The sequence below is a fragment of the Anas platyrhynchos genome, chromosome 5 (assembly GCF_047663525.1).
Source record: "Anas platyrhynchos isolate ZD024472 breed Pekin duck chromosome 5, IASCAAS_PekinDuck_T2T, whole genome shotgun sequence".
NCBI lineage: Eukaryota > Metazoa > Chordata > Aves > Anseriformes > Anatidae > Anas > Anas platyrhynchos.
Genome location: NC_092591.1, coordinates 6,744,732 through 6,766,092, shown reverse-complemented (window position 1 = coordinate 6,766,092; position 21,361 = coordinate 6,744,732). Strand labels below are relative to the sequence as shown.

The 21,361-nt window shown below is 38.6% G+C and overlaps 2 protein-coding genes across 9 annotated transcripts in view; both read right to left on the bottom strand.

Annotated features, from left to right (window-relative positions):
* Nucleotides 1-2,876: 2,876 nt before the first annotated feature.
* On the bottom strand, nucleotides 2,877-12,429 carry SNAPC1 (small nuclear RNA activating complex polypeptide 1). Its single transcript, XM_027459126.3, has 10 exons — nucleotides 12,068-12,429; nucleotides 11,409-11,568; nucleotides 10,084-10,224; nucleotides 9,503-9,607; nucleotides 8,386-8,544; nucleotides 7,859-7,933; nucleotides 7,196-7,258; nucleotides 6,069-6,210; nucleotides 4,996-5,079; nucleotides 2,877-3,367 (listed from the first exon to the last, which is right to left on the bottom strand). The coding sequence occupies exons 1-10, from the start codon at nucleotides 12,211-12,213 to the stop codon at nucleotides 3,333-3,335; spliced, it is 1,110 nt and encodes a 369-aa protein (XP_027314927.1). The 5' UTR covers nucleotides 12,214-12,429; the 3' UTR covers nucleotides 2,877-3,332.
* A 2,142-nt stretch (nucleotides 12,430-14,571) lies between these two features.
* Nucleotides 14,572-21,361, bottom strand: part of HIF1A (hypoxia inducible factor 1 subunit alpha) — a 65,892-nt gene continuing 59,102 nt past the window's right edge. For all 8 annotated transcript variants that reach the window (XR_011809425.1, XM_038179947.2, XM_038179948.2 and 5 more), the window contains 2 exons: nucleotides 19,646-19,772; nucleotides 14,572-19,497 (listed from right to left, as the gene is read on the bottom strand). Coding sequence is in view for 7 of the 8 variants with exons in the window: in XM_038179947.2 (XP_038035875.2) it covers nucleotides 19,346-19,497; nucleotides 19,646-19,772 (279 nt within the window). In the remaining variant the exon portion in view is untranslated. The remainder of the gene's footprint in view (nucleotides 19,498-19,645; nucleotides 19,773-21,361) is intronic.

Here is a 21,361-nt window from a genome sequence, read left to right as displayed (position 1 = left end):
GAAAATGTCTTCCACTTAAGCTGTTTCTAAACTGATGTCACCTCAAAGTGTTTTAAAGTATATTCTGCTTTTCATCATCCACGTTATACTTGTAAACATGGCATACCACACATTCAAACACCCACTTAGAAGATCCTTCAGCTTTGCTAAACACAAGGTGATTACTACTGTATGAATGTTATTCTTTAGCCATTTGTATATCCATCTTAGAGAAGTTTCAGCCAAACCGTATTTCTCTAATTTATATAGAAAAGCCATAATAGCATCTAGATACATGCTGTCATGCTGCTTCACCCTTATCTAGCAGGCCAGTTGGAAGTTAGACTGGAGTTACAGAGATGAAGTTATATTGAGGTCTTTCACTACTGTATTAGCTGAGGCTATAAGCAGGAGAGAAGTTGGATATTAGAAAACAGTATTCATGGAAATCTAGATTTACTGATTTTGTTGTTGTTTTTAAATGCTTTACTGAAGCATCTTAGGAATTCCTTCTCTTGTTTTTAATAGCCTGTGATTGCTCACCAGACTACAGCAAGGGAATTTATATATTTAAGAGATCACACCAGCATTATGAAATGTTGTTTACAGTTGCCTCAAAATTCTAAAGATTACTCTTTAGAAAAATTACCACTGCATATAGCCATCAGTCAAGTTTATCCTTAAGCATAACTTTCTTTTTACGTCTTTTATTTTATAAGCAAATTAAAGAGCACACTTCTTTCCATAATTATAATAGTAAAATAACTGCTACTTGAGTGCACCCGTCTTTGTGTGTATTCAAGCCTTTGCATGCATCAGATGTTGATCTGCAAATTGTTTTCGGAAGTCTGCAGGAGAACTCATGTCAAAAACTGAAAAATGCTCCTACTCAGTTCTTGGGATGGTTCAAAGATACAAAATGAGGCAAACAAGATGGTCACATAAAAAACTGCCACTTCAGGGAAGCATAAACAACACATGCTTGACAGAATAATAATCATATAGCTGAAAGGAGCATGTCAAGAAAGTGAAAAGTAAGTTCTTGTACACGTGTTTAGTCTTTAGTCTCCTTGAGAAAGAAACCTGCAAGTTAGAGGGAAATAGAGAAACCACCTTCAAGTTTTCCTTCAAGAACTTAAAATCCCATGTCTGGAAGACCTGGTTTAACCTTAGAGCCTAAGAACAGCAGAAGGGAACTGGTGCTGCAAAGTTCATCCTTAAACAACCTCCCAAGTGAAAAAACTATTAAGTGGTGAATTCGAAGCCATAAACCCAGTATCTGCTAGGAAGAGTTCTGCATCTTTTTTAATAGTCCTGGGGTTTCCCAAGAGATTCAAGTTCTGTACTTCGCTGCATCTCATTTTCAAACTGTTCCTCTATTACACCTATACTGTTGTCCTGCAATGTCAGGATACCAGAGGCTTCTCAGTCAGCCTCCATATGCAAAGCCAGAGCATTAGCTGGAGTTGACAAAATAGACAAAGGCAGCATTGCCCACAGAATCCTAACAGCATTACAACGAGCAGAAAATATTAACCAAAAAAGGTCTAGTTGTTTTCCTTAAGAAGTTTCTTTACATCTCTTGTATTTGCTCATTAAAAATTAGGGGCAGAATAAGTTTGTGCTGGTAACAGAAAAGCACAGCCTTTATTAACATCAGAAAATCCAGATAAAACCACATCATTCAAAATTAACAGGTATGATACCTGCCCACATTTATAACTACAGATGAGTCTTTTTTTAACAAAAGACACATCTGTGGTACATTTTATGAACAGACTAAACCTAACAAACTCAGCACCAGAAGATCAATGGAAGCGGGCGTGTCACATCAGGAAAAAGGAATAGACACTGTTTATATGATAAATTTAACTGTAAATTACTTCTATGGAGATTTTGTTTTTCCTGTATAGAAGTACTCTTTTTCTGTAATGACCACATCTGGACAATTAATGACTTTTGGATTAAACAATAAAGTTGTTTGGTTGAATATTCAATTGTTCACTTAATTATACAATACATTCTTGGCTCTATTAAAAAGTATTTCCTCTTTGCCCATAAACAAAGTTTCCAGTGTAATACTAGTACTTAATTAGTAGTTTTTCCAGTATCCATCCTGTTCATCACTTAGGCCCATTCCTCCTTACCAACTAATGCATTTAATACATGCCTCTTTTATATTCAGACCCTTTATATTTACACTTCACAGCTTCTTCTAGATAAAGGCACTTCAATTCCTTTGGCCTTTGAGAAACCTGCTGAATTAATTCATTCAGCTTAGGCTCCTTTTACATTGAAAATCTTTCATATTTCTATTTTGTACTTCTTATTGTAGAAAAGGACACCCAAATTCCATTTGCCTTTCTTGACAGGTTGTATTTTTTTCAGCTCTGTTCAACTGGAGAAAAATACCAAGGAGAATAATTATCCACATTCTTCTTGAATTGTCATTGTCGTAGGGGGGTATTTAAGGCTATAGCCTCACAGGGATGAATTATGACAAATTCTAGTGCTTGTTGTTTACAGAAAATACACACGTACAGCTTATGATTCTCAGTCTTTCTGCTTTTTCTGCAGTACTGTTGCCTAGCAATCGTTTCTCTGTTCCATACCTGTCCTTAATACCAAGCTTCAAGTTTATTCCCACACCTATTTCCAAACCTATTTCTTCCACATCAGCATTCCAATTTATAAAGATCATTCTGAGTTCTAGTCATGCCCTTGTACAGCTCAGTGACATCTGCAAAATTAATAAATGCACGTTCTATTTCTTCATTCAAATATGTAACGATACCAGGTCTGCTGGAGACTTAGTACAATAAAAGACCACCAATTCCAACACCTGTGGGATCAGTGATAAATATTGCTAAAAGTTGCACAGTATAAAATGCAGCAAATAAACTGTGAAAAATGATTTATTGTACTAATTTTAAACAGTCAGTAAGCTTATTATGTTCACAGACAAAAGATTCCAAACATCTCTCATATGGGAAAGTTTTTCATGAGCTGTTCTTCCAACAGCCTCAGCTAAAAAAATTGTTGCAAGTCAACATGAGTTCTGAGTAATTACTCACATTGTACAAAGTAAATACAAGAAACAACCATCTTCTCGCTCTTCCCTTCTCATACAGCATGTGGCAACTTCATCTCCCACAGGCATCACTCACCAGGTGCTATACCACGAGACTGCTAAGGTATAGCAGTCACTACCAATATCCCAGTGTCACCTGTAGCTCTGGTCCCAGCCATTTCCTACTGTACGTCCAAAGACATCCAAACAAGCACTTTGTGCTACATCTGACATTTACAACTTGTCATTAAAATTCTCATTAGTGCTTCTCCAAGTGGATCCTCTAACGTCGTCTTCTCCTCTTGGGAAGAGATAATTCTGAAAGGAAATAAAAAGATTTTTCTGACAAGCTTTTCAAACTATCTTCTCTCATGGGAATGACTAAAGTAGAATTAATTCTGCACAGAAAAAGGAAATGAATTAGATGAGCTCTTGAGATCTCCTCCTAATTCCTCTCTGCATGGCTTTAAATATGAAAAAAAGTCCTTCTAGTTTCTATGGCATATGATATCATTCAAAATATTAAATACAACTCCACTGATTAACAAAGTACTGTACTTTTAAACTAATTCAACCTTGACAGCTTTCTGTTCCTCGTGAACTCTTAACATTTCATTGTTAATTTGACACACACAATACTCAAAAACTAAGCACAAAATTGCTTATTGGTATGTTTTAGCCCTTCAAGTTTACTGGCAAAGCTATCTGGAGAACTCCTGATTTAAAGTCAAAACATTTGGACATTAACAACTTGAAGGAGTAAATAAAATCAAATACAATATTAAATGCACCACTGTGCCTTCTTCAACCTGAAGATCTAAAAGTTGAATGACTTCAAATTGTCTACAGCTAAGGTGATCAGAAGATGTAAGTCATCTCAGTACCAAATATATTCTTTAAGAGAAGAGAATATAAATGTGCTACCTCACTATGAACATATTTTGATACTTACTATTCTCTTTTATATGAAAATATCTTTCTGTTTCACACAGTTTTTGATAGTAAGTTAACTTAGTATCTAAGAGGTTAGCTCCTCTCCCCGAGAGGCTGCCTGTATTTGAGATGTGGCCCCAAAGCAGAACCCTAAACTCTTCCAAGAGCCCTACTAAATGAGGTATCTCAAGAAAAGGATGATGCAGTTTTCTCTGGACAGCGTCTGGTCCATGGTACTTATGTTCCCATCAAGTGATAATGAGAACAGACATAGAGCAGTTTGAGATTAACATTATCAACATACACTAAATGCATTTGATGCTTCCGTACAGCAACTCCACCATCAGCTTTGAGAAACCTGGTTTACCAATGCTTCCAAATAAAATTTACTTTCTTTTCAGTGACACAAGTGACAGCAACGTCATCTATCCTTCTACCTCAGTTCCCAGATTCCTACCCCAACACTTCCAATATAGCGGAGAAAGCTGTTACAACATATGCATACTGGAACTAAAGCCTCAAAGCAGCTGAAACTAAGGCTAGAGGAGAAACTTCTACGTCCCTCACTTCCATGAGGGTGAAGGCAGCAAGGATTACTCTATCTTCAAGTGAAGGTTACAGAAGTTCCCAGAGCTACTACTGCAGGTATCTTTAACAAGTAGGGACATACCCAAAAATCACTTCTCCTTATACATGAGTACTCTTCAAGGGAGATTTATATTACAGGAGAGTAAGCCATCTTTTAACTGGACTAATTTTAACACAGCACAGTATAATGAATTCGACGTACAAAACCCACGATTCACAGGATTTTGCCATCACGTGTGCTTACAACAAACCCTCAGAGCAAAGCTTCAATTTTCATGCAACAATTTACAGGTTGAAAACTAACCTAGCTTTTGCAAGGAAGCAAAACATGGTCCAAAATATCAGGTTTTGTTTCAGTAAAAATACAGCACAGTAGAAAGCTATTAAAACAAGTTTCCAGTTTGTTAGAATTTCAATCATCATACCTTCTTCACCTGAATTATCTTCTTCTGTGATTACAGGCATCCCGATGTGCTGAGTAACAGTTTCTTTTTCTGCTTGCATCTCACCTGCAGACATATTTTTAGGAAAAAAAGTCAGTTTTTTGTGTGTGTGTTTCTGCACCTCAGGTACCTCAGTTAAAAGACTGTTCTCTTGCTGCTATCTCAACTTCCCAGTCAAAGACTGAAGAAACACTGACATTTCAAAGCATCTTCATATGGCTCACTAGAGAAATCCTCAGTAAAAAGTTACTAACAATACAAGCTTGGAGCATACTAATCACCAACTCAGTTCAGAGATTATTCAAAAATCCTCTCCTTATTCCCTCTCCAATACGTTGCCTACTGTTCTGAAGAAAAATTGCCCAGTGCCCACCTCTGAAGAGGGCTGAATTTTCTCAGAAGCTCTTTCCTAGCAGAAGCTAAAAGTACATCAGAAAACAGACTTTAGAACTTCGAAATGAAATCGCTGCCTTCAAAGTAAAGTTTATGCAGAACTACTTTGTTGCTCAAATTTATATAACTTTTAATAGTAAGTCAAGTGATTAACTTAAGTGGCTGAGCAACTTTTATCAGTTTAAAAGAAAGACATCAGAAAGCTGATTCCTTCAGAAGACAAAAGCCATTTGCCATGTTTTCAGAACTAGGAGACAAAGATCAAAATAAACTCTTGGAAGACCGAAAAAAAGGAAGAAAGAAAAGAGATGCATAAGCAGTGATGTGCAAATATGTGGAAAGAAAGTGAAAAAAAAAAGCACAAATACAAAGGACATAAACGCTATGATAGTAAAATAAATCACTCACTGAAGAGTTCATACATGTCAAAGATCAGTAAAAATTCCCAGAACTATTTATGACACTTTAGTTTAACTATAAACAGCATGCAGTCATGTCTACCTGAGTAGACTGCAGGAAACAGACCAAACAGTTCAATAATTATGACAGAGGTATCACAAACCTTTCCTTAATTTTTTACCTCCACTAAACAGTAAAAATTTAACCCAGCTGCCTTAGCTAGCAAAGTAGTTGATAAACTTCTGCAGCCTCCAGAAAAATACCTCTGAATTCCAAAGAACCTCTTCTAAGTGCTGGCTGCGGTCTCCTACTGTTTTTTCTACTTCGGCTTGGAGATTTCCTATTATCTGACCCTGATTCAGAAGATTCTAATTTTACTTGACGATGTCTTCTGGATTTGGAGGCCTAGAAGGTAAGCATATGCATAAATGATAAAAAAAAAAAAAAGTTAAAGGGCTACAACCTCACATTGCTGTAAATCACCAGTACTTAACAAGCAAGTACAGACCAAAGCATCAACTTCCTCCCGTATCAAAAGAAAAGGGAATGGAGGAAGGGAAGACTCCCACTAGTTACTGTTGTTCAGTTCAGTATGACAACATTAGAACCGATTCTGTGATTTAATGAGCCCATTGTTTAAAATCCAGGTAAAGAAACATTAATTTATGCTCACTCTCTGTTGGCACCAACCTACACTATACTGCACACCACTGCATGTAAGCAAAGGGAACATTTCCAAAAACTGCTACATCATAAAGCTTATTTACTATCATATTTTTCTTAGGTGCCTAGAAAACAGTACCACTGCATATCCACAAGTCTGGATTGTTCATTGTAGATTCCAGAGCTCTTTTTCATTTAATAACGCACTCTCCAATAAGTGATTTAAATAAACAAGGAATTATGTAATGTTTATATAAGTCTGCCATAAAAAGGCAATTCAGCGATGTTTTAGAAGTAGTACTTATTGAAACAATGTTTCAAAAGTTTGCCAAGTGATTTTAAAACCCCAGGTTCCATTTTCAAAACCATCTTCACAGCTTCAAATACCTAAGCCTTGTGGAATTTGAACAATTAAAATCACAAGTATTTTTAAATTCCATTTACATAAAATACCACCTATTAAAAAGCAGAATACAGACATTAAAAGATACCCCAGAAATGAAAATCCCTCAGGCACAGACCATATTTCATTGCTTCCCTAAATCTAACAATAGTGAGGGCTTTAGGTTTTCCCACTGTGTTAGTTATGGAAACTAGAACGTGCAAAAGTTGAATTACAGAGTGCAATTTTAACTCCTTCCTTTCTGACAAATCACTTACATTGAACTGCTACTTAAAACTACTATTTAAAACCAAATACATCCCTATCATCAAGTTTTATATCTACCTCAACAACTGCAGAATAAGACTTGTATTTGATTCTAGCCAATGCACTTGCTCTTTCAGAACCCTGCAAAGAAACAAAAAAATCAGTCAGAAAAGTTTCCATGTCACAGCAATATTAAAACAAAATATTAAATTAGATTTGAACAATATTTCACTATAGTTCTAATTCTACAATAAATGCTAACAAATTGTTTCTTAATTAAAAAGCTCAAACTCCATTAAGAAAGCAGAGCATAATTTTGGTTGCCTTCACTTACATACACCAGTAAGAGAAAATAAAACTTGAAACTTCACGCTACTCGAATTCAAGGTTGCAACAAGCAAGTAAGTACAACACAAGCATTAAAAGTGGATACTGCATTTAGCTGAAACTCTAGGAGGAATCATAGAGGAGTTTGGCCAAGAAAACAGCTCTTTCCTGTACTTAGCTGAAAGAGCCATAGTTTTTTATTGCAAGTGTCCAGGAAACTACCACAGCAGCATATGCGCAAAGCTTAACAGAAGACAACGCAATTTAAAAAACAAATCCCAATCGCACTAGCTATTCCTGGAATTTACTTTGACATGAGCCCTGATAAATACCACTTCAGACCACTGTGATCTGAAGTTAACAAACAAACAGATTTTGCCTGTGCAACATAGCAAACAAGTTCATTCTTCTTACTTCTGATTCTAGTGAAGTTCCTTCTTCCTTTTTGTTTAGCACTTCATCAGCTTCTTTAGCATTGAGGAATAACTTCTGAAAAATATGGAAGAGAATATTTTTAAATGTCTATTGTTCACAAAACAGTTAAAAAAAATCAAGAATTCTGAAAAACAAAACAAATATTAAAGTAACCACAAATGCTGATTTTTTCCCACCAACATTACACTACAGCCTTTCCTTGACCCCAGACTGTTACAGAGCAATTTCCCACAGTCATTCTAATACTATCCACAAACCACTTCTTCCTTAAGGGCTTACCTTTAAGCAATCATTTACGTTATCACAGAGGCAATAAAAGCCATTGTCCTTCCCACCACACCATAACCCTGCCTAGGGTTTTACTTATTTCGTGTCTTCAGTGTTCCAGTTCCTCTGCTTATGTCTAAGATTTACAGAATATGTTCACAGGTAATGACACTAAGCCAGTTCTTACATGTTCACATAATCTGTTAAATTGCCACAGCATAACGGTTGGTACTACCTACCATTCTTTTTTGCTGCCATTCCTGATGTTCCAAAGTTATGTCTTTAAGAGTAACTACAAATTCATCCTTTATCAAGCTCAGGGCCTTGTCTGGCTGGGATTTGTCAGCTGATATGACACACTTCATTTTCTGGTAGTGCTCATGGATATTCATCAGCTCCTAAAACAAGAAGAGAGATGATTTTCAGGAAAAAGAAGATTACAGCAGTAGAGTGATACTAATGCTAATTGAACAAAATCAAGGTTATCTAAACTATTCTAAGGAGACCACTGCAGTAGAGAGGTGTTAGATTGTTTATATCAGTTCAGTTTCAGGGCGCCTAGCAATAATGTCACCTAGCACTTTCCCATTAGTCCACCAACTACAAAGAATGAGTACTTCTCATTATTTAAACTCAGAAAAAAGTATCTGCGAGAGTTGGTCCTTGGTACCACTGAGATTTCAGCCTGATATGGTAGTCTGTTTTCTCTCTGGATGAAGCATTTTACAGTCTACTCACACTGTCATTTCACAGATTACTGAATTTTGTAGCACTGTAGTCAACCTTACTGATGATACATATTTGCTAGCAGCAACTGGAAAAATTATGTAAGCAAAGATATGCTACTGAGTCATAACGAGCAATGTAAGCTATACCCTGCTTGAATTATTTATTCACAAAAAAATTGTTACCTATTAAATGAAACCATGTTTTAAAAGGAGAAATGAAGGTCTGGGAACACTATAATCTTGCAGATCATTCATTTTCTGTTACAAGTACCCAGCTTCCAGCTAAAACTTGCAGACATACCAGAAAAAACCTGCTTCCCACAACCCATCATTTTCCATTTTCCTTTGCCTAAGTGATGGTTGACTATTTTTTCCCCTTCCCCTTTTACATCTTACTGAGGCAAAGCCACAAAACATTGGAGTGTACGGTACAGGTACCATATGGTACCAGCAGATACCACAGTTTTTCCAAAACATTCAGAAAAATTGCTAGCACAGACTACTACCTTTTTCTGCATTCCATAAGGTGACTCATAAAGGACAATCTTGGGCTAATTAAAAAAGTTAAAACTCTTAGACAACAGAAAAACACAAACGGTCGTTAAGTTATTATTCAAAGTTACTGTACCTCTAACACATCATTAGTGATTAGGCTGCTAACTCTGTTACTTGGGTCTTTAAATTCTTCTTTAAATTCATTTTCCTGAATCTTCTTCTTAGTTCTGTAGTTTAGCTGTAACAGAAGACAATGCTTTGTAACTTAAACAGTCAACTTAAACTGCACCCCCTCTTGAAAAATCTTACTGCATATCCAACAATCAAGAGACGCTGAAAGGCATAGAATTTAACTCATCAACAATAGCGTGCAGCTTCATTGTCAAGTGCTCAGCACTTTTTGAAAATGATTCCCTAATCAAGAATTTAACCCAGCAACCAAACTCAAGCGTTCACTGTTTCCACAAATTATGAGACATCTCAAATGTAATGAGAATATTTGATGCTGGAAAAAAAATATTTTCAAGCGAGATGCACACTACATTCAAACATCCTCTAAGCTTTATATTACATACCTAGTTGTACAAAGCAAGACATAGTACAGCTCAACCCAGCATGACAGCTAAACTAAATAAATTGGTGCTGTTGAAGTGCCAGCCATTGAAAGTGAGGATATTTTATTAAAAATTGTAAGCCAATAATGTAATAACTCACTAGCTTTGGCATTGCTGTGAAATGGAACGCTCTGGCAAGTCGCAGTGTCCTAAAGATGTATGCCGCATCATAATGCTGGGAATCTATCAGCTCTTGTTGAAATTTCAGGATTTCAGGCCAATCCTTTAGTGCAATTCTGATCTGCAACAAATCCATGGTATATTATTATACTGACATGCATATTTCAAAGAACAAACACAAATTCAGCTGACTGCTATGACCACATTGCACACACAATAATTGGATGTCTGGATGCAGCATGTCACGCGATCACAGAACTACAGAAAGGATCCTACTATAACACATTACTACTATCACAAATTTTACAGATAAGCTTCTTGTACTGTTGTGTTAAACATTCTTACTGCAGTTGCTGGCTATGATAGTGACATGAGTCCTCTACAATATCTGAGAAAGTTAATTCTTCATATTGAGGCGTCTGAAACAAAATGCACTCCTAGAAGGCTCCGATTCACCAGGTAATTAGGAAACAATACTTGTACCATGACCTGTTGCCAGTCAAACATTCATTTAAGCCTCTCTCTCATTTCTTGCTTTTCCTCCTCTCCCATCTACACTGTCCTCTTAAAGTTTGTTCTACCTAAGGTACCTTCCTTGATGATTCCTGGACTCTCTAACATTTACTATATAGCAGCTGTTTTAAATTTGCCTAAATTCTTCTCCGTAAAAGGCAGTGACTTCTCTGAAGTTGAGATATGAGAGGTAATGGCATCATTGTAAGACAAAAATTTGGACTCAATTGTTAATAATGCATACCACATACATGACAGTTCCTGAATAAACCACTTCTTACACTGATTTTTCAACTCCTTTTATATACTGATCTCCTCCCCTAAAAGCAGCAAGCAGGCATGTCATTCAGGCATTCAAACTGTCAACATCTTTATATATTCCACTTCTAGTTAACAGAAACTGGAAGTAATTTCACCTGCCTTCATTCTCTTGAAATTCTAAGGAATGAGTGGGGCTGCAATGGAGTTGTCTCTGCATTTGATGAGTACATTCTCAGGTCCCATTTTGAAAACTAGCCTTGTTAATTCCTTCAGTCTTGCAAACAAGATTTCTATGAACACGGCCACGATTTAAAAGGCATAAACAATATTGTAGTCACGACCATGTAAGTTCTCAAACCCAACGGTGTCTGAAAGGTTACCTTTTCCAAAAAGACCTTTTAAATTCTAAATATTTTTACATTAAGAAAGTGATAGGAAATACCCCACCCATTTCTGATGACAAAGCAGACAAAGGTACACAGAACATCTTATGTCTAGTCCCTCCTGAGAAGGAAACCCAAGAACAATTACCTTTTGTTTTGGCTGGCATAGCTGCGTATTGTAGAGCCCATATAGCAGGTACAGAGCACCAACTCTGATCTGGAAAGCATACGGTGGCAAGAAGTACTGCTGTGCCAGTTCTAACGTCTTCTTCGTGAGCTTATTCCTCTCCAGAGCTCTTATTCTACCACTAAAGTAAACAAAAAGGAAGCACGTTAAAAGCAAGCAACTATAAAAAGCACAGGCTTACAAAGTCAGTAAGGCAGAAGCAAGCACCACGGATTTGAAAACACATTACCACAGGGCTCAAGTTCTGTGAAGTGTTGAGAGGCCTCACGTACTAACCCCTTGTAGTGAGATCTGCAGTGAAAAACGCGATACCCCACGGTCGTGTTTTTTAATATCATTTCTTAAGGAGTGCACCAAGATCCTACTACTGTACTATTACTATTGTTCCAACCATCAGCGTTCAAACTCCGTGTGCAATTAGTACACAAAACAAACCGGCCCAGTACTCAATAAAACGACTATTTAACCTTTTTTTCGTTGCCCTTTACCTGCCAAACCCTTCCCGGGAGCCCTCCCTGAGGGAACCGCAGCTCCCCCCTCACCACCCGGGGGGGAGCCCGGCGGCAGGGGGCTGCAGGATGGGGGGCGTGAGGGGTCGGCTCCCTCCATCTCCCACTCACTGGAAGATGGTGTGGAAGCGGCGCTCCCTCCACAGCTCAGCGAAACGCTCGAAGCGGACAGTATCAGCCTCCTGGAAGGCTCCGAGCAGCTCCTCGCAATCCGCCTGCAGCCCAGGCACCGAGCCCGCCTCAGCCACCGCCGCCATTTCGCGCACGCTCAGGCGGCCCCCTCAGGGCGGTCGCTCATGCGCTTTTCCCCGCTGCCGGGGCTCTGCTACCGGGTAAGGGGGGGGGTTGAAGGGAGCCGGGGCTGAACCGAGCCGTGCCCGGCATGCACGGCCACACGTAGGCGGCGGGGCTGGGCGGCTGCCGAGCCGCACGTAGGGTGCCTGGGCGCGGCTTCGGCGAGTGGGTGCCGGCGGCGGCGGCTCTCCCGCCCCTCAGCCGCTGAGGCAGCCGAGGGAGCCCCCCGCGCCCCGCCGGAGCCCAGGTGGGTGGAGAGGGGGGAGCCCCCCGGGGCCATCCTGCCGTGGATGGGTTGAGGGAAAGGGGGTCCCGAGGGGTACTGGGGGGCTGGGGAGAGCCAGCGAGGGGGAAAAAAGGGGGATTGGGAAGGGAGCGAGGGGTGCGCCTCAGCAGGGGGGCCGCGTACACCTGCGGGAGTTCCTCGTTGTGGGTAGGGGGATGGATTCACGGGTTGCTTTCTTCATGATGAATTAGGAAATTAATGGTAAGTTTTGGTCTGCCGCTGCGGCGTTCCCCAAACCGGTTCGCCGTTAGCAGCAGCTAACCCATCCCGAGGCTGCTCTTTGAGGCTGGGCACTGTCAACCGCTCTTATAACCTCCGCAGCTTTTGAGGTACAAATATATCTTTCTGTATGAATTACATTCACAAAAAGGCTCCAAAAAGCTGTTGTTAAGCGTCACAGATTGCTGCTTTCATTGACGAGGGGCAGGGAGGCTTTAGCAGAGCTGTTGCATGCGGTCTGGGCACGTTTCAGCAGCTGCCGGGGGGGAGCTACACCTGGTGGGGTTTTGGTTGTTTGTCTTCTGAAAAAAACATTTTTCGTCTTATTGACACATCATGGGGTGACTTCATTCCTTCGGGGCCAAGCCCGGCTCCTCATCAGTTTCAGGAGGAACTTCGTTAAAGGGAACAGAGCTTGGCGTTGCAGTGACGGTGTGTAAAGCTCGAGTGTGTTTTCGGAGGATTGGAATTAAAAGTGCAGCGAGCGTTGCGATTTCTCAGAGATGCTGTATCAAGAAGTGCTAGGTGGGTTGTTTTTCTTTATTCTAAGGCAGGTGGGGCTGCAAATCGTGACACTTTCATTCCCTAAGAGGATGTAAGACATGGTGAGGACGAGGCTGTTGTGTGTGTGTGTTAATGCGTGATATGTCTTGCAGAAAATTCGGCTAACAATGTAAAGAAAATGCGGTGGAGAAAAAAGGCAACAAATTCATGCAGAACTCCCTTTCTATGCCATTTGCAATGAAATAGTGTTAATTTTTTAGGTTAATCAATCGTCCACTTAGTTTTCTTAACTCTCTAGTCAGTGTTTTCATTCAGCGCTCCTTCAGATGCTGAGTACGTTTTAATTGTTCCTTGAAAGGCAGGCTGTAGGTTACTGTATCCTCCTCATGTTCTTATTTAACTCCTAAATGAAGGGCTGAAGTCCTGTTTGTCCTATTAATTCCTAGCTTATAAGCAGCAAGTTAAGAAGCCATTCATCCTGCGTAGATATGGCTATAAATAACGGGTTTCTGCAGTTGCACACGGTACAAGAGAACTCACTCACTTTTGAATGCCTTATGTGATTTAGATCATATTTGCAAATTGAAAACATGAAAATAAATCATGTTTTCATGGATTTTCATGAAAATGAATCATGGATATGTTTTATTAAACAGTGCATTTAAGCTTCCATGTGTGCAAACCCATCACTTCTAGTAAGTAACGGGATCATACTCTACTGTGACAGCAGCTCTGAAAGCAGAACGCATGCACGCTTCTTCCCAGCAAAGCAAAAATGGGGCAATAGGTTTTGAATTTGTGCAATAGGAAATGGCATTCATTTAACGAGACAGTAAGAGTCGCAAGATGTTGTCAAATTTATTTGCATGTGGTGAGAGCAACTGAAAAATCACCTGGAAAAATCCTTTTGGATTTAATTTTTCTTTTGTTACTAAGGGTGTTCTTGACTTGTGTACCCAGAGGTTTCCTTTAAAATTTCCATCCCTCTGGCTCTGCATCTTCTCTGTAGCTTTCCCTGTGAGAGCCTATGCAATCCCTGGTGTCTGACTTATTGAATTGTATGCCTAACCTCTTCTGTTCATGGATGTAGTCTATGTAATTTAGGTGGGACCTACATGTGACCTTTTTATAAATGCCATTGGAAAACAGACCACATGTATGCTTAGTGTCAAAGTCTGTTGACTTCAGTAGAAGGTGGGTCACACCTCCAAACGTGCACGGAGTTCTAGTTGTGCTACACAGTGTTTGTGTTTGCCATCTCCATCTTTTAGAACAGGAATAACTGATGAACAGAAATCACAGACGTCACAAGTTAGAAACAAACCCTCTCTTTTATTGAATTTTATACTGTTACACAATCAAAAAGAAATACAATCACAAGTATGTCAAAATGTTTCAAGAGAGATATCAATTGCAATAGGTTGTACTTGGTTCCAGAAAAGAATCTCATTAAAATATACCACTTTTTCATGAGAGAATACTGCAATTATTCACAAAATCTACCATACTGTATAAATCCAGTAGCAAACTCTTTAACCTTTTGGTAACTTGGCAAGCCTTGCTCAAGGTAAACAGGGAAGCAGAAGGAAAAACGACAACGCATTTTTTTAATTTGGATCAAAATCACAGTTCTCCAGACTGGAGCCTTCCAGGGAGTCGAGTGTCTGATCGCTAATGGTACTTTTAATGAAAGCTGGATACCCAACTCATGAGTTCCTATGAAAATACTGGCCTTTCTACAGAGTACTCCTGGCCTGTGAAATGTTTGTTTTCATGCCGGGTAGTTGCAGTTTGAATAATCTGCATGAGTGCAGTGCCATCTGGGTGAGATGTGTGCGCTGTTCAGTAGCAGCTAATCAAAGGGGATGGGGAATAGACAACTGACCTCAGGCACAGCCTCTAGTGCCTGCTGCACAGCACTGGGGTGCTCCTGGCTCCCAGGGTCGTCAAAGGAAATGAGTCATTCAGCACTGTGACAAGGGACAAAGCCTGACAGCAGATACTAGTGGAACAGCCCACATCACATATCTGTTTAGCTGTTTAAAAGACAATTTAAATAATTAAAAATGCTATTAAATATGCACTGGTTTAACCTGTAATAATCAGCTATTTGATTCCTATAGCTTTATTTTATTGCAAGCATGTGAAGTTTTAATTGTTCTTTCTGGCCTCAGGCTGGGACTTAAAAGTAATTCATAATTACTCTGAGGGAGTTTGTGCGTACACAGGAATGGAAACTGATCCTAGTAACATAGTAAATTGCTTTAATTTTGTTTTCCAAGATCAATATACAGTCCAAGCTATCTTACTACACGGGTGGAAGGTGTGGTTAAGTGTGCACTTTGGACTCCAGACTACCCTTATGGAGTGTAACATCTGCTGTCCAGCAGCTCAGCTGTAATAGTGACTTCTTTGGAGCTACAGCTGTGGTTAATTGTGACTACTTTCAGGTAAAGGACTGAATGTCATCACCATTAAGTTCTGGCCAGAAAAAAGGCCTTTAGCTTTTAACAAAAACCCATCAGCATCCTTGGTAAAACATCAGTTAGAATCCATATGCAAAAAATAATTGTTATGCCATGAGGAAGACATGGTGTGACTACTGCTGCAGTCACAACCTACTGAAAGCTAGCTTTGTTATGCTCAGCTTATGGGGAAATGATAAATTATCATGTTTCATATGCAAAAGCAAATACTACACCCAGCTGCAGTTTCTTTGTTATTACTGGTGAAGAATAAGTGCTCTAAGTTCCATGCTGACTTGCTACTTACTCAAAATTGCTAAGAAAACCTCTAGAAAGAAATATATTCTTCCTCCAAAGAAGGGGTAGAATCTAAGGCTATATAACCTGATACTAAGCAAAAAAAAAAAATTAAAGCAGCTAAAAAGTCTACTTCCCAATTTTGTAAACTTGCAGCAGTTTTTATAGCAAAGCTGAGACTAGGCCAGAGCAGTTACTGTTACTTTTCCATGCTTTCTTCAGCATTTCTATGAGCTGAGTAATTGTTCTCAGTAACTACAGCACATCATTCTTAGTCATAAAATTAATTTAGCCATATTCTGGAAGCTCTAGCTTCCACAGGGGATGCCCTAATAATGAATGGGGGAGTTAGGGGAAGGAGGGGAACATTTGTTACATTTATGTGTAACTTTACAAGCTAGTTTTCAGGTTGAGGCTTTTTCTTTTTAATCTTCCAAAGTGCAAACCACTATGGGTACTACAATTCCTCCAAGGATTATTTATTTCACTCACTTTTACAAGCACTGTAAACAAAATGCTATGCCTCAGTAGGACGTATAACAAGAAATGTATGCAAGTGGGGAAGATTCTTAGACAAGATGATGCTCATTTAAATCCCTGGCTGCTGTCATTAAGAACAGAGATGATTCCTGCTGGCTCATAACCACAGATCATGCAGGTCACGTAAATTTTCCTTCTTGTAATATGGATTTTTCTCTCATAACTCACTACCCTCTTTTAGTACATTAAAGAGGGACTCCAAAAGAAGGAGTAAGTAACAGAACTACTTCAAAGAGGACAACAGAACATTTCTAGTGGGAGATGAAAAAGGATAGCCTCCCAGGACAGGAAAGTAAGAAAAGCACAACCCACTTGTACTTCTCTTGTCTACAAGACTCTCCTCCCTATCTCAGCTCCTGTCAGTCTATGCAGAGCTAAGGATATGGGTAGCCCCTGCCAGCTGCTGCTTAACTTGGCTATTACAACTTCTGCTGCTAGAGAAAGTAATGCTAGGGGAAAACGTGCTGTCTTCAAGGCTTCACACAGCACACACACATACACAGTATTCTACTGCTTTTATCCAAAGAGCTTTGTAAGCTTCGCGTACCAAAGCTTTATTACAAATCTTTAATACTGAAATATTAGGTGCGTATATATTCAAATTGTTCTCTACACAGATCTTGAGCTCTAGCTTAGTGTACCTTTGTGCTTTCCTTTCTCTATGGAACTTCTGCTGAAACTAAGAAGTATGCAACCACATTCTGCTACCAGTGCTTTACCTTTCTCTAAGTCAGTAGCTAGCAGTCTCCATGTAGTTTCATTAGCACAGCTGTGTCAGTTTGAAAAGTGCTTTTGCTTCAGTGAAACTGTAACAGTAATTTTAAAAGACAGGTTAAGCTTATGCACAGTTACATCGATTTCAAAATACTCTAGACAAGTTCAGTGAAACCAGTTTCCAAAATAAAAACACATTTTGTGACACTCCACATTTGATTTCTTACACTGAGATATGCTGCTTAAAATAGTTACGTAGGTATGAATGTACAGAATATCTTGACCCTATTTACACATTACAAGGTTGTATCAGTAGTATCATGTTTTATGACAGCAAAAGAAGTCACCTAGTCAAAGTTACTGAGTCAACAGCACAAGAAACTAGAACAACCTTTATCGTGGAGTACCAGCTTCATTTTTCATTGTGCAGTTTTGCAATTTAAAACAAATCATCTTTAATCGATCACTCTTGTGAATTTTACATTTCCTGCTTTCCAGTGTTACCTTGATAATGCTTCCAGAGACAAGCCTTTAAGCTGTTCGCGAGGAAGAATCTTTCCGCTCTGAAATAACACACATGCTGTCTTTGCACTTTCAAGTTTGCTAACTGGTGTGATAACATTAAAAAATTTCACGTCTTTGGCCGGCAGTAGTACAACACTGTCTAGGAGACTTTAGTACTGAATAGGCTCAAATAATTAAGTCGGAGATGTTACGATCAAAGCAAGGAAGCAGTGATTTCCAATGAACTCTAAGTTAAAAAGGGAACACGGATGAACGATAACCACTAACAAAAATATAAATTATCTCATCTTTCTCAGATAACACACTCCCCAAGGGGGCCTGGTCCACATATAGTTTATTGATGTAAGAAAACAATACAGTTAGTGTTAGATCCAACCACGAAGAGCAAAAGAATGAGTGAATGAAGGTTTTGTACAGTACATATAGGAAAATAAGATGTCTGTGACAACTATATATTTCTAAATAAAAAGGCTTCTAAATATATTCAAGTTATTGAAATCTACATGAAAACATATGGATGTTAATAGCAACAAGGTGCGTGAAACCAAAACATCAAAATATTGAGCAACTCAATGATGTACTAGATAAAACTCTGCTAACAATGCAAGATGTTTTACAATCTGCTTGAAATATCACCTATACCACACGGGGTAAGCTGAACATTTAGATTTAAGATCATACACAATATTAGCATTAACTTCAACAACTACAGGCAGGGATTTATTTTTTTTAAGCTGGCAAAGTGACTACTTTAAGAACATCAAACTCTCTCTAAATTGAGAATGTACCCAAATAAAATGCTGCTAGCCCTTCCCAGATAAAAACCTTTCCCTTTGACTAACCACACTCATTTAAGTCAAAAGCATAAGACAGCATTTAAGAACAATTTATATTACAACATGACTAAAATAATGACGTAATCCAGGTTTAAACATGATTTCATAGGCAAACAAAAGATTCTTCTTAAAAACTAGTTTTTATAAACGCAGAATATATTGCATGAGGAACTGCTGGTATTTTTTAAGAAAATATATTGTGCGATTGTGGCTACAATGCACTGCTGCAAAGCATTGTTGTTTCTTATAAAAATTATTAAAATAAAAAAAACTCACTTGAACATAAACAGTAAGAGAGCACAAGTCTTCCAGCTACCTATGACGAGCAGGATGGAAGTATTGCCAGTTGTTCCTGTGTTGACATTTTACTAATGATAAATTTTGGTGACCAACTCCCCAGCCAAAAATAAATATTTTTTAAAATCAGGTGCATATTTCTAAGCTGCTATTGCAAGTGTGTTTTAAATGTAATGGACTTAAAAGTGTATGTACCAAAGAATTATAAAAATGCACTATAGTTTGAGTTACTGTTACATAAAGAACGTATTAAAAAGACTGTCAAAATAAGTAGAAAGGGGATCAAAACTGAACTAACTGAATTAGTGCAGTACTGTAGCCAGGCTTCTAAAATCAGATATAGAAAATATAAATAGACTGCTTTAGGTGATGATTCACCAGTGTCCAAAAAAGGAACAAGTATTGTGAAAGCTCAGTTAACTTGATCCAGAGCTCTGAGCAGTTCTTCCCCCTGTAGCAGGTTTCTGTTGCCTTGTATGGGAGCATTTACTTCACAATCATAACTTGTGAGTTGGGGTAGTCCACTTTCATCCATCGACTGCCCTAGAAGTTTACTTGCTATGTCTACAGAGGAAGGGGAAGGAAAAAAGTGCACTTTATTCACTTTCCTCCAAAACTGTTCATAAACGAGACAAGTTGGTTATGTTTTTGTCACTCGGTTCTCTTCCACGCAGCCCTCCCATCCTCTACATATTTAAAAAAAGATACTAACCAGTTGATAATAGAATGATTGTCTTTTGCTCCACTCCATTATGACCAGTTGTTTTGCATGCCTTTACACGTTTCCAAGCAAGCGATGCATTTCCTCCACGGTCACCTGTCTGCTGGAATAAAGACCCCTAGAAAGAAGTAAAAAAAAAACTTCTTTATTGAATGCTGCATCCTTCTCGCCTTCCACATCCCTTTTCCAAACCAGCAGTTTCTGCCACTAATTACCAATGCAGGCATTATTACAATTTAAAGGGGACTTCATTCAGAATTTAGGGAGAATGTGTTTCCAAGTACACTGCCCTTGAAGATTATTTAGAAGAAAACAGAATCAGATTTTTATTTAAAAGAAAACAGGATCAGATTTCAAGGTCTCCTCCCTTACACAAAACAATTACTAAATCCTGGTTATCAGCAGCTACCATGCTGTTAGCGTGGACATGTACACACACACACACCCATTTAATTACCACTGCTCTTGGGTGAGTAAGCATCAGGTTTTCACTGAAGTCGCTAATGGTTTTCTGCACTGGAATTAACAGCGTGGACAGGAGATTCAGGAACCGTGGTTGGTTGATTTTATCTAAATTTAAGGTATAAGTTCTGCTTGCACTCCAGTTATTGCCACCAACCCATCTGATCCAAGTTTTGAGGGGAATGCAGTCCCAAGCCTTTCTATTGCAGATACAGCACCTTGACATAAGTCTTTTGGCAGCAGCATACCAGGTATGGAGATAGAAAGGTTTTTTTAAGAGCTCCATATAATTAGTGCAAGGAAGAAAAAGCCACCACTGAAACAGAAGATGGGATGGAAGGAGAAGCCCCATTTTAGTAACAAGTTTGCTAGCAACAGTGTCTGAATCGGCAAAACTGTGTCTTGTTAGTAGTAGTGACTTGCAAAAGAAGAAAAAGTATTTCAGAATGCTGCCATTACCCTGAACACTTAAAATAGTAAAGGACGTGATTTCAGGTTATAAAACACATGCAAGTCAAAAAGACAGTTGTATAATAGAAGTTAAACAACTTAAAAGCTGCATTTCATAGTAAGGTAAGTCACCTACATTGTTCCTGGTTTAAATTTTTATTTTTTTTTAAACTATGAATGCAATACAGCCTTCCGTATCAAGACATATAACTCACATTTTTCCCCTTTGGAAATTTGGATCATTATTTATAATCTCATTATAACACATTGTGCCTTTGTCTAATTCTCCTGCTTTCTAAAAACAAACTAAAGTGGTACTGTCTTTGCTTATTTTCATTCTTGGAAGTCACGGCAAGTTTTTGCACAATCCCAGTTCAGCCTGGATTTAATCTAATTTTTTTACTATGCATGTGTAAGGACTAGTTCATAAACTCAAATCCATTTTGGAGAAAGAAGCCAGATGACAGAAGTACTTGATTGTAGTAATGTCAGTAAGACCCAGCTACATGGAAAAAAAATCAGCTTCTGACTGTGCAGAAGCCTTCAAAATACAAGTTTTGTCACATACAGGAAAAAAAAGGGTTTACAGAGAACGAAATTTGAACCTATAAGCATTAAAAAGGCACTAAACATAACAGTGTATGTCCATTACAGGAGTTAATATAAAACTGCTTGCGTTCTGCTATTTTATATCTATCAGCAACGCTATATCACAGCCATAGCACCACTGCGTGAGAAGGCGGCAATGAAAAGCAATAAAATTTTTAGCAGAGCTGTGAATTCTTAAAGAGCTAC